General features: G+C 32.8%; 1 protein-coding gene and 1 long non-coding RNA gene across 3 annotated transcripts; both read left to right on the top strand.

Annotated features, from left to right (window-relative positions):
• The first annotated feature begins 275 nt into the window (after positions 1-275).
• On the top strand, positions 276-1330 carry LOC128035382 (uncharacterized). Its single transcript, XR_008191812.1, has 2 exons — positions 276-756; positions 968-1330. It is a non-coding gene; the product is annotated as an uncharacterized LOC128035382 (long non-coding RNA).
• A 1026-nt stretch (positions 1331-2356) lies between these two features.
• LOC105764429 (aconitate hydratase, cytoplasmic) lies at positions 2357-10982 on the top strand. Of its 2 annotated transcripts, none has more exons than XM_052624920.1 (20): positions 2357-2405; positions 3622-3726; positions 3872-4032; positions 4152-4244; positions 4872-5057; positions 5254-5415; positions 5872-6016; positions 6122-6264; positions 6351-6407; positions 6543-6622; positions 6746-6821; positions 7415-7600; positions 7816-7883; positions 7994-8112; positions 8260-8381; positions 8499-8597; positions 8683-9162; positions 9328-9426; positions 9677-9919; positions 10701-10982. In XM_052624920.1, exons 4-20 carry the CDS (start codon positions 4191-4193, stop codon positions 10767-10769), a joined length of 2388 nt encoding a protein of 795 aa, XP_052480880.1. In that variant the 5' UTR covers positions 2357-2405; positions 3622-3726; positions 3872-4032; positions 4152-4190; the 3' UTR covers positions 10770-10982. The 2 variants fall into 2 exon arrangements, with proteins under 2 accessions (XP_052480880.1, XP_012438439.1); XM_012582985.2 differs by lacking the exon at positions 2357-2405 and adding an exon at positions 2587-3231.
• Positions 10983-12978: the final 1996 nt, after the last annotated feature.

Genomic DNA, 12978 nt, shown 5'->3' with positions numbered 1-12978 from the left:
AACATGTGAAAAGTATATAGGAAGGCACGTAATGTAAAACATGCATATATATATGTATATATATTATGTAAAGAAAATAATATGTGAATTCTATATAAGGAACATGCATATATATATTATAAAAAAATGCATGTGAATGAATATAGAGATAATGATAGTAACAAGGATAATATATAATATAATAAAAATGTTATTTTTTATAAAAAAGAATAATAATGAAATAAGAGTTTTTTCAAAAATGGATCCAACTGAATCAAAAAACGAGAAAACGGGACAAATTTTGAATAAAATTTAGAGTCAGGACCACATGGAGTGCGCGCACAACAATGGAGGACCAAAAGGGAAATTATTCCTACCTTCCAAAACGCTACGCAGCAAGGGACTAAATTGAAACAGACATCAAATATGCGGTCCAAATTTAAAATAAGTGAAAAGGGTTTAATTAGAGCGCGCTACAAAAAGGAAGGGCCAAATGCGCAATTTCCCCTTCGAAGCCCAGACGCACGGATCCTTCCCTTCGGGTCGGGTCACCGCGCGGGTCAGAGTTGGGGAATACGGCACCGTTTTGCGCACTACTTAAATGCCCATTCTGAAGCCCTAAACTCCATCAGTTTTTCCCCTTAGCCGACTCTAGGAAACCCCAAATCCCTTCTCTACACCACCGTTACCAAACGACGCAAATGCTTCAAATCCGGCGCCGAAATCGACTTGGATTCAGGCGAAGGAGTCGCAGATCTCGACGGCGTATCCTTGAAGGTAATATTTTCTCCTTTTACTCCCTTTACAACAAAATGAAATAGAAATCAAAGAAAAGGAAAAAACAAAACTCGATTCACCTTCAAAAGACTCTGTATTCTGTATGTCTTTCAACTTTTTGAGTACTTCCCCCCCTTTTACAAATTTTGATAGGCCTTTTATAGACCGAAATAAATTAAATCTAAACTGTTTTTGTTGTTTTTTCTTTCAGGACTCTTTGAGTCCATTTTTGCAGGAAACCGTGAAGCAAATGGCGCGGGGGAAGGCCGAGACATGCGGCGATTGGGCGTCTGCTGGAGACTGCTGGGGCTTGCGGCGACGCTCCTTGCTGTTTAGGGTTAGGGTTCTTTGTGTTTTTTTTTTATTTTGTTGAGTTGGGCTAGGCTAATTTGGGTCCGGGATGTTTTGGTGTATTGGGCTTGTGTGCTGCTAGATTTAGGGGTTATTGGGCCACTTTCTTTTTGTGTTTAAACCCAGGCCGATTGGGCCTTATTACAATTAGGTTTATTTAAAATAAAAATATTAAATTTAAATTAAAAATAGAAAGTTATAATATTAAAAAATACTTTTGACATGTTGACAATGCCAGTCATGTGCCGCTATTAGAATACGCCACATGTCCTTTTTAAATTTTTTAAAAGTTATATATTATATTGATTAAAAATGTAAAAAATTCAAATATAATATATAATTTTTTAAAAAGTTTGAAAATAAATTTTATAAAATTTTAAAATATATAATTTAAATTTAAAAAATAAAATAATCTATAAAAATTAAAAGGTATTTAAATTTCAAGTAATTGCAAAAAATGAAAATTAAATACCTTTTTAGAATTTTAGAATTATATATTTTATAATTTTATAAACAAATATTTTAAACCTTTTTAAAAATATTTTTACAATTTTATAATAATATTATTAATTTCAAGTAATTTATTTTTAATTATTGTATCTTTTTGTAAATTTTATTTTATATTCTATAAATTTATATGTTTTTTCTATATTTTATATTTATTCTGAATTTTTATACATTTATTTTTATTATATATATATATTAATGTGTAGCTAGATTTAATAAAAGAAAATATTTATTTTTACCTAAAGACGTCACATGGTGCTTTGTGATTGGTTATAAAAATTTTAACGTCTATAAAAATTGACTAAAAATATAACTTTAGGTACTAAACTGAGAAGTAAATACATATTAGGTATCAATTTGAATAAAAAATTAGATACCAAATTAAAAAAACAAATATATTTTAGAAGTGAAATCGTGAATTAAGCGTATAAAATTTAAAAGATAAACAGCTGCAGTGGGAAAGGGAGAAAACAAGAATTGTCCACTGCGATTGGTCTCTACCTAAAAGGTCCATTTACACGACCAGATTTTCCTTTTTAATAAAGAAGCCAAATGTCCTTAATGGCGAATCGTAAACGTTGATTTGAAAGTCCACTTGCATATACCTCTAGCTGGACAACCATATGATCATCACATTGTTTGGTATTGTTGTATGATTGGTACAATCAAATGGGTTGGTGCTAACCGTTCCTAAACATTACCGCAGCTGATTAATTCTTGACCAGAAATTCAGGAGGAACTTGCGTCTGAACTGGCCAGATCCGTTCTAGAAAGTGGGCACGCAGCTCAAGGTCCGTCCCTTTATTCGAATATGTTTTATGCATCAAATATATTTGTAAAAGTGTATATAAATAATAAATAATAAATAATGTTCATTTATCCCAAAATTAGCCATCATCATTATAATCAAAATTGAGATATTCTAAATATGCTCATACATAAAGCCTTTTTATTTGTAAAGAGTTTTGAAGAACTCAAATTTGAGAGCTTAAAAGAAAAAAGGGGTCAAACTTATTTTTCCATGCAGAAATAAAATTTTAGTTAGAAATCGCTTTTTGAACCCCAAATTTGGATTTGAACACCGTCACCTCGGCTCGGCTCGATTATACATGTTGACTCTTTCCTCCTTCTCTCTCTCCACACGCTGTTACCTTTCTCATTGATTCATGTTTTAACGATATAAAGCCAGAAACGGCCATGAATTTCTGTTTGGTTCCTTACATTCATTGAATTATCTCCTTATCTTCTGCTTCCTGATTACTGCCATTTATATGTGAATTCGTGCCCGTTAAACCTTGTGATATTGATCTTTCGACGTCATGTATATAACGGCCTCATCTTCACCTTCTTCATCTCTCTTAAGAGCTGCTTCCGCTTACTCTCCAACTCGCTTCTTTCGTTCTTCCTTTCGGAATCTCACTTCCACCAATCAGGCCTCTCTTTCTGTTATCAACCACCACCGACGATCTCTTACCTCCGCCGCCGTTCGCTCCTTCCACTGCTCTGTTCCGCGGTGGAGTCACCGTCTCGATTGGAGATCTCCTCTTAACCTCCGTTCTGAGATCAGAGCGTTTAACCCCATCATTGAACAGTTGCAGAGGAAGTTTGCTACCATGGGTACTACTCTCCCAGACTTTCGGAGTTTGTTTCTTTTGCTTGATTTCTGAATCCCATATTTAGCTTCCATTGAACTGCTTATTATATGATTTATTAATTTAACCCGATTAGTTAAGGTCTCTGTCAACCTCTTAAGTTCCAATAATAAGAAGTCTCAGATTTTAAAAAAATTGAATAGTTTTTTAGCCGAATAATAATTAAATTATCACTCATACTTTAAGGATCAAAAGGACAATTTGTATCAAATCAGTATAACGATTGTTAAAGGATATTTATCTAGCATCATTTTTACCAGATTTTAATCTTATGAAGTATCTTAAAACTGATAATTACGTTGAAAATTGATCAGCTGAGAGTGTTTATTTAATGAACTTTTTTTATTATTTTCAGCCGCTGAACATCCGTTTAAGGCAGTTTTGACAAGTCTTCCCAGGCCTGGTGGCGGTGAGTTTGGAAAGTTCTATAGCTTGCCTGCGCTCAACGACCCAAGGATTGGTAAATTTTCTCGTAAAGCTTATACATATAATGTTGATTCACTTGATGACTGATATACTAATTCATGCCTGTGTCCAGTCTAGCAGTTTCGGTTAGTTGTGTGACTGATCATATGTGTTCCTTGTTTCTGTTGTACATATAATAGATAAACTGCCTTACTCTATCCGAATCTTGCTTGAATCTGCAATTCGTAATTGTGATAACTTCCAAGTAAAGAAGGAAGATGTTGAGAAAATAATTGATTGGGAAAATACAGCACCAAAGCAAGTCGAGATCCCCTTCAAGCCTGCTCGTGTTCTCTTACAGGTATTTGTTTAACCTATTTATATATATATATATATTTATATATAAATGCATATACTTATTTCGTTAAAAGAAATAAATAATGCTTGCTATATCTCTTATCCATTCTGCTTTGTTGCCAGGATTTTACCGGAGTGCCAGCCGTGGTCGACCTTGCTTGTATGCGTGATGCTATGCACAAGCTTGGCAGTGATACAAGCAAGATTAATCCTCTGGTGTGTTTGTTTATATCATTTGCATGAATGTTTACTCAAAGAGTGCTGAAAATTCGGTCTGCCATTTTCTATTTTGTGAGGGATGAGCAATTTCTAGGTTATATAGGTTAAGGTTGCAAGCTTTACATATTTTTGGCTTAATAAGATATTAAGGGTGTCAATATTGAGAAAACTTTTACATATCAAATTTCTAGTTAGTGTGCAAGCATTTCCTACTGCTTTTTTATCATGTTCTTAGCTATTCTATTTAGATTTTTCATTTTCCGTTTAGTACCCCTATCGGCACCTGTGTCTGACACATAATTGAGCAGTATAATCCTCCGAATATATGGAAAAATATAGAAAAAATTGAGCCTAACCATGTCAAATGCACCCGTATTTGACATTCCCCTTTGACTTCAGGAAACATAAGCTTATTAATATGAGACATCTTGTTTTTCCTCTTTGATTCTTATTGCTGTGTATATTATCTATAGGCCGTTATGTAGAAGTTTCTAATTGATATCAGTTGAATGATATGTAGTTTTGAATGCCCAATGTTCAATTACAACATGCCTGGATATTTTGTAATAGTTTGTATGTCTACTCTATCTTTATTATGTATTGCTGAAAATATCTTGTATTCAGGTTCCTGTAGATCTTGTTATCGATCATTCGGTTCAAGTTGATGTAACAAGATCAGAAAATGCTGTGCAAGCAAATATGGAGCTTGAGTTTCAGCGAAACAAGGAAAGATTTTCATTCCTTAAATGGGGATCTTCTGCCTTCCGTAACATGCTTGTTGTTCCTCCTGGTTCTGGTATCGTGCATCAGGTATGGTTTGTTAATTTGATAATTAGTGTACAATATGCAATAAATGCTTTTGACATAATGGTGAACATATTCTCATTTATTGCATGCATATAAGTCATAAACAAAGAAGCTTATAATTTTCTTTATGTCGAATTTTCTGTGGACATTAAATCATGTGAATATGGTGGCCAAGTGAGCTGACACTTTAACATTTCAGGTTAATCTTGAATATCTTGGTCGGCTTGTGTTCAACACCGATGGCATTCTCTACCCTGATAGTGTGGTTGGAACTGATTCTCATACAACCATGATAGATGGGCTCGGAGTAGCTGGCTGGGGAGTAGGAGGTATTGAAGCTGAGGCAGCCATGCTTGGTCAGGTAGGTAATGCCATAGGCCACCAATAATTTTACCCTTGGAAAAAAGCTGTTGATGATCGTTGCTAGTTAAAGTCTGCACCTCAATTGTAAGCAGAACATGATTCCTTTCTGCTTAGTAAGACAACAAATTAATGTTTCGGTATGAAGTACTAAAATGAATGGTTAAAAGGTGAATCTAAACTTTCACTGCAGGATTGTGAAGTCTCTTTGAACTCAAGTTGCCTCATTAATTTGATTGTTTCTGCATGTGATCTTTGTCTCGATTACTTGTTTGTAGCCTTTATTTAGTGGCTTCTTTTTAGCTCCTTTCAATTTTCATTTTATGAATGCTTGTACATATCCAACTTTTTATTTTTATTTTCTTTCAAAAAGGCTGTTCTTGTGCTTATTCATTTGCTTGAATATAAATCTCTATCATTTGTATTTTTTCTGATTAGTCTATTTTGAAATTAACAGCCGATGAGCATGGTTTTGCCTGGTGTTGTTGGATTCCAGTTATCTGGAAAACTAAGAAATGGTGTGACAGCTACTGACTTGGTTCTGACTGTGACACAAATGCTGAGGAAACATGGTGTTGTTGGCAAATTTGTTGAGTTTTATGGTGATTACTTCTCATGGGGCTAATCTGAAGTTATCTTTCCTTGCTTGTGTGGCTCTCGAATTCTTTATATAAGGTTTTACTTCTCTATTTTGTACAATTTTGTAGGGGATGGTATGGGTGAACTATCATTGGCTGACAGAGCTACCATTGCTAATATGTCTCCTGAGTACGGTGCAACCATGGGATTCTTCCCTGTTGATCACGTCACTCTGCAATATCTCAAATTGACTGGCAGAAGTGATGAAACGGTGAGTCTTCTACTACATAATATTACTGGCTTGATCTGCATTTATTAATTTGAAGCACTAGCTGACTTCCTTTTCCTTAAATTCAGGTGGCAATGATAGAATCATATCTCCGTGCAAATAATATGTTTGTTGACTATGACGAGGCAAGAACTTTTCTTCCTCTTCAATTTTTCTTGTTTAAGACTGTCAGCTTCCAGTTGTTCTACTTGTATTTGGATATAACTGATCTCTTACTTTCTACTGTTTTCTCTCTCTTTCTTTTTTTCTCCCAACTTCAGCCCCAACAAAAAAGAGTTTACTCTTCATATCTTGAACTAAACCTTGCGGAAGTTGAACCCTGTATTTCGGGACCTAAGAGGTTTGCCTTCTGTGCCAGTGTTTCTCATTTGTTTCGTTCAGGTTCAGAGCATTAGCTACTTTGTTTTTCTTTGGTATTTGATGTGTTGTGCTAATTTGAGGTAATTGCTTCTAATCTTTTCAGACCTCATGATCGAGTTCCTTTGAGAGAAATGAAGGCTGATTGGAATTCGTGTCTTAATAATAAAGTTGGTTTCAAGGTGAGTCTTGAGCTGGGTGCATATCTAAGTTTTCATCATCTATGTCTTGATTAGAGCACATTTTCTTGTTTTACTTACAAAATTAATTATTGTGTATTGCTTGATAGTTTGTTTCTCTAACTTCCCCTGGGTTAGTTGAACAAAGCACGTAACAAGTTGATATAAACTATGATGATCAGGAAAACTATCTTTGATTGATGCGTTTTTTATATTACTTTCCATATAAGATAATTTCCTTATGTGACTTAATAATTGGTGTCAAATTTCTATCACGAGTCTGACATAGAACAAGATGTCCACCTTGACTCTTCACATGGCTAAATTCTCTCTTTCTTTTTTCATTCTTTCTAGAACTTTTGCCTCTCTTATCTTCTGGAACTTTATACTCCGCTTTTCTAGAAATCTGGTGACTAGAGCAATTAGAATGTGAACCACTCGGTAGAAAAATAAAGGAAATAAATAATAAGATTAGGTAGGAAAGGACATGAAAAAATCCAAGTTTAATCCGAACTCTGCTTTAATATGTAAATTTAACAGTATGACCTTCGGTTAAAACGTTTGAACACTCTGATGAACGTCTTACCATGTTGTAGGGCTTTGCCGTGCCAAAAGAGGCACAGGGCAAAGTAGCAAAATTTTCATTCCACGGGCAGCCAGCAGAGCTTAAACATGGTAGTGTGGTGATTGCTGCAATTACAAGCTGCACCAATACATCAAACCCTAGTGTCATGCTTGGGGCAGGTCTTGTTGCAAAGAAGGCTTGTGAACTTGGTTTACAGGTATGCCAAATTTTTGTTTATATGTTTTTGCTACTCTTTCCTTCTCATCGATCTCTCCTACTCTCGTTTTTTTCTCCCTTACAGTTCCAATTCTACTTCCTCGCCCCCCCCCCCCCCTTCTCTTTCTCTTCCTCTTCAGTATATTCAGTTTTCTTGAGCTACACGTGTGCTAATATAACTGTGCATAAAAATTTCATTACATAATTGTTCTTCAGGTCAAACCTTGGATAAAGACAAGCCTTGCACCAGGTTCAGGAGTTGTTACAAAATATTTACTTCAGAGGTATTCCTTAATTTCCAAATGTATTTAAACTTGATTTAGAGTGATAACATTTGTAGAATATTTCTACATAATTATGAGATAATAGTTAACTAATTCTGGATTTGTTCCAGTGGGCTGCAAGAATATCTGAATAAGCAGGGATTTCATATTGTTGGATATGGCTGCACAACATGTATTGGAAATTCAGGGGACTTAGATGAATCAGTTGCCTCTGCTATTTCAGAAAATGGTACCATTATAAAATTTAACTTGGATAAAATAAGCTAGTAAATACTGAACTATTGTGTTAGTTCTAATGTGTTAAGCGGTATTCCTTTTCCAAATTTAATGTTCATTTTTCCACTTACGAATTGAAGTTAATTTTAATGGTATACAGACATTATAGCAGCTGCTGTGCTTTCTGGGAACCGCAATTTTGAGGGTCGTGTTCATGCCTTAACAAGGGCCAACTACCTTGCTTCACCTCCTTTAGTGGTTGCTTATGCCCTCGCTGGCACGGTACTTAATATCTAATAAGCATTAGTGATGTCTTTATTTGTAAAATATTTACCAAGATCAATATTCTCTTTTTATGATCCAAATAATCTGATGACAACTCAAAATGTGATGATCCAGGTTGATATTGACTTCGATAAGGAGCCAATCGGAACAGGGAAGGATGGTAAGAGTGTATATTTTAACGACATCTGGCCATCTACTGAAGAAGTTGCAGAGGTAGACGCCCTAAAATTTGTATAAAATGTCAACTTTCATGCATATAAGAATGAAATTAATGTACTAGGGCTTCTCTGCTGTTTAGGCTGTTCAATCCAGTGTCTTGCCGAATATGTTCAAAAGTACTTATGAGGCTATTACAAAGGGAAATCCCATGTGGAATCAGCTATCAGTGCCTTCTTCCACCATGTACTCATGGGACCCCAAGTCGACTTACATTCATGAGCCTCCATACTTCAAGAACATGACTATGGAGCCACCTGGTGCCCATGGTGTAAAGGATGCCTACTGCTTACTGAACTTTGGTGACAGCATCACAACAGATCACATTTCGCCAGCAGGAAGCATCCATAAGGACAGTCCTGCTGCAAAATTCTTACTTGACCGTGGGGTGGAGCGCAAGGACTTCAATTCATATGGAAGTCGTCGTGGTAACGATGAAGTGATGGCTCGGGGAACTTTTGCTAACATTCGCCTTGTGAATAAGCTGTTGAATGGGGAAGTTGGACCTAAGACAATACATGTCCCCACAGGAGAGAAACTATATGTATTTGATGCAGCAATGGTAAGTTCTTCAATGTTAAATGTATACCACAATTTATCATAAAACCAATATGATTTTCAATAGAAACAACTAAATATCATTTTCCATTTTTCATTAGAGAGAAACTAGTCCATTCTTGTTAGTTTTACAATCAAATTTTTTGTTTTGATTGGCATGTAATTGCAGAGGTATAAAGATGCAGGACACGACACCATTGTTTTGGCTGGAGCTGAGTATGGAAGTGGTAGCTCCCGAGATTGGGCTGCCAAAGGCCCAATGCTATTGGTAAGAGTCCTGATTTCGCCACAATGAGGAAATTCTTATTGGTCTTTACTTTTGTGCTTGTCCTTTTCTCTCTAGTAACCATGTTACTGACTTTTTAGTTTTCATGAAGTATTCATGTCCAGCACATATTTCGATGAGTATGGGATGTTATCTACGAAAACGAAAAGCTGAACATTCTTGTATGAGGCATATATCTATATCTGATACTAGTCCCGAATTCAAGTAACGTGCTAATGTTTTGTACGAACAGGGAGTAAAAGCGGTAATTGCAAAAAGTTTTGAGAGAATCCATCGCAGTAATTTGGTAGGAATGGGAATCATTCCACTTTGTTTCAAGTCTGGTGAGGACGCGGACACACTAGGTTTAACAGGTCACGAGCGTTATACCATTGATCTCCCACGCAAAATAGATGAAATACGACCTGGCCAAGATGTGACTGTCACAACTGACAATGGGAAGTCTTTCACCTGCACTGTCCGCTTCGACACTGAGGTAATAAATGGTTTCACAATAATTTGTTATGAGCAACGTAATCCATCATACATGTGTTTTATAATCTGCTATTGTCTGAGTATCGCTGCCTGGACATTTCAACATTCTTCCTTGTCTGAATTATACGTTACTCTCCTTTTTTTTTCTTTAAGCATCTGTTTTGACAAATATTCAGACATGAATATGAAAATAAGATATTTTAAATATATAAAAAAATTAAAAGTTAAATATGTTCATCTAAGACACAACCTATTTAATACTTGTCCTTAAGTCCGAGTAAGATTATTCCTTAGTCCTTACATGACATGTTTATCTACAGAAATCAAAGTTGACTTATTTCCAATCTTGCTATGTTGCTTCAACTCTTTATTTTCTTGAAGTGTCCATCCAAAGTCCATGTCCAATAAATTCAGATATGAATATCAGAATATGATCTTTCAAAGACCTTCCAAATATATAGATAAACTTTTTTTTTTTTTAAAGGCATAGTTGTTTCGGACACATAATCATGCAACGCACATCGAAATCCAAATAACATACCTTTTATCTTTATGCCTGGCAACTTACTGATGGAAAGTGTACATATTTATCTTGTACTCCAAGCAAATTAATGCTTGGGATGTGATGTGATTCCCTTGAACTGATGTATTCCTTGCATCAAACGCCACTGCATGTAAGCATAGTGAGAACAGTTTAAAATGTTTATATGCTATACGTCTTTTGTTTTTTTTTTTTTGGGACTTTATAATACTAAAACTGAGCCTTGTGATTGATACTGCAGGTTGAATTGGCATACTTCAACAATGGTGGTATACTTCCATATGTTATCAGAAACTTGATTAGGCAGTAAATCCATGGGTTGGGAGCCTGCCCTTCCAAGATTTCCATCAAATGTAGAATGTGAGATGCAAATAAAAATAAAGGCTATCAAATAACCGAAAATTTCCCATTACGGGGACTTGGTAGTTTCCCCCTTCAATTTAGTTTTGCAGACAGGCTTTGTCTGCTAGTGAAGAACCAAGATTATTATTTTGAGAAATGCAGTCAATTTTTTCCATCGGCATATTGATATTGCACACAAATTCATTAACCAATCTTCTAGATTGCACATAATAAGGATGTTGAAATTTAAATATAATAATGATGTTGTTTTAATGAATTTAAACTCTTGAGATAACTGATCATCTTCATGATTGGATTTTTGAGAGTGGAGTGGCTGTTCGTTCATTGGGTTGCACATGGTGGAGATTATTATGATGTTTTGAAGACTTTTGGCATAGTGTACGTGTATGCAGCGAAAAAGTAAGCGAACTGACCCGATACTATATTATCAGACGTTTAATTAAAAAGCTGGAAATAATGCATTCTGCAAACATTTAAATCATAATTGAAAAAAGAAGAAGAAAAGAATCATAGTACATGGAGAAAAGGCCGAAAGGACATCCACACTCCACAGCAACGTATATGGCAAAGGCCACACAATTGGAATTGGCATCCCTATTCAATTCCCTAATTGACTATCATACTAAAAAATTGATATCTCTTGGTTCTTGATTTTCTATTTTTTCTAGTGAATGAATTGATAGATAATAATAGATTATATTATATTCGACTTTATGAATTTATTATTTATAAATTTTTATATATGGAATATATAATTACTTATTATATGAATAATTAAAATTTGATATTTAAAACTCAGGTAATATACATTTTACTTTAATACTATAAAGATAAATAATTCAATATAAATTTTATTTTTATTTTTTATTTAAAAATATTAACAAAAGTCTTTTAATATAATCATAATTTTTTATTAAATAAATTTATTTAATCAAATATTTAAATTTTAATAAAATTAGAATTACTTGTTCATATATATATGATAAATCTTATAAACAACAGTTTAAAATAACAAGTAATATAATGAAGAATAAAGATCATAATGCGTTAGGGTTTTATGTATATTATAGATAATTTTCAATTGAAAATAATAAAATCTAATTATTATAAAATATTTTAATTACTATTAAATTATAAATTTCATTATATTTTAATATTATCATATATTAAATAAGTACAATCGCATTATAATTACTAATAATACATTTGAATAAATATAATCATAATTAATTATCATAAAATTCAATTAGACAGACCATAATAAATCTATACATGTATTTTCAATTGAAAGTAATAAAAGTTTCTAATTAATTATAAAAATAATTTAATTACTATTAATTAAATTATAAATACATTATATTTTAGTATAATATGGTGTTAAATGTAACATATTTTTGAATTATTATATGTAAGTTTCCTTTTTGAAGTTACAAGTATAATCAGATTGAAATTACAATGAATACATTCAATAACTATAATCATTAAATAAAAATAAATCTATATAAAATCTAAATATGATGGAATAAATAAGAATAAATATAAACTGAAAACCCATACGTGATTTATACAAGTGAAACTCGAACCTAGTAATCTTAAAGTTCTTAAGGCATTGACCCTGCCATTAAGCTAGGGCCTCATTAATTGTAAGTTTATTTAAAAAAAAAACACATGTTGTGAATGATAATTATATTTTGTTTTTCTCTTCTATTTACTTTTTTTAAATAATTTTTATGCAAATAAATGTAGCTATTAAATTTTAATTTAATTGTATATATTAACTTTGAGATAATTTTATCTTTTAATCTTTTTAATAAATTTTTCCATCAAAACATTCTAAATAATAAAAACTAATTAATTTTAGATAAAATAAATTGAATTCATCTCGATGCTAATATATAATTGAATTAAATATAAATTTAAAATACTTAATTTTAATTGAAATTAAATATATTTTTATGAAAAAAGCAAATAAATTTAATTTTATAGCACTATAATATGTAATTAATTTTTATTTTATTGTAATTAAAATTCTAAAATGAATAAAAATAGAAAATATATAAACAAATAATAATGGCATAATTATATTTGAAATTTGTTTATTAAACAAATAATACATTATATATAACATTTGATTATATTGAAATATAATACCATCT

This window comes from Gossypium raimondii, chromosome 12, assembly GCF_025698545.1.
Source record: "Gossypium raimondii isolate GPD5lz chromosome 12, ASM2569854v1, whole genome shotgun sequence".
NCBI classification, from domain to species: Eukaryota; Viridiplantae; Streptophyta; class Magnoliopsida; order Malvales; family Malvaceae; genus Gossypium; species Gossypium raimondii.
This window is presented reverse-complemented; position numbering and strand designations above follow the sequence as displayed.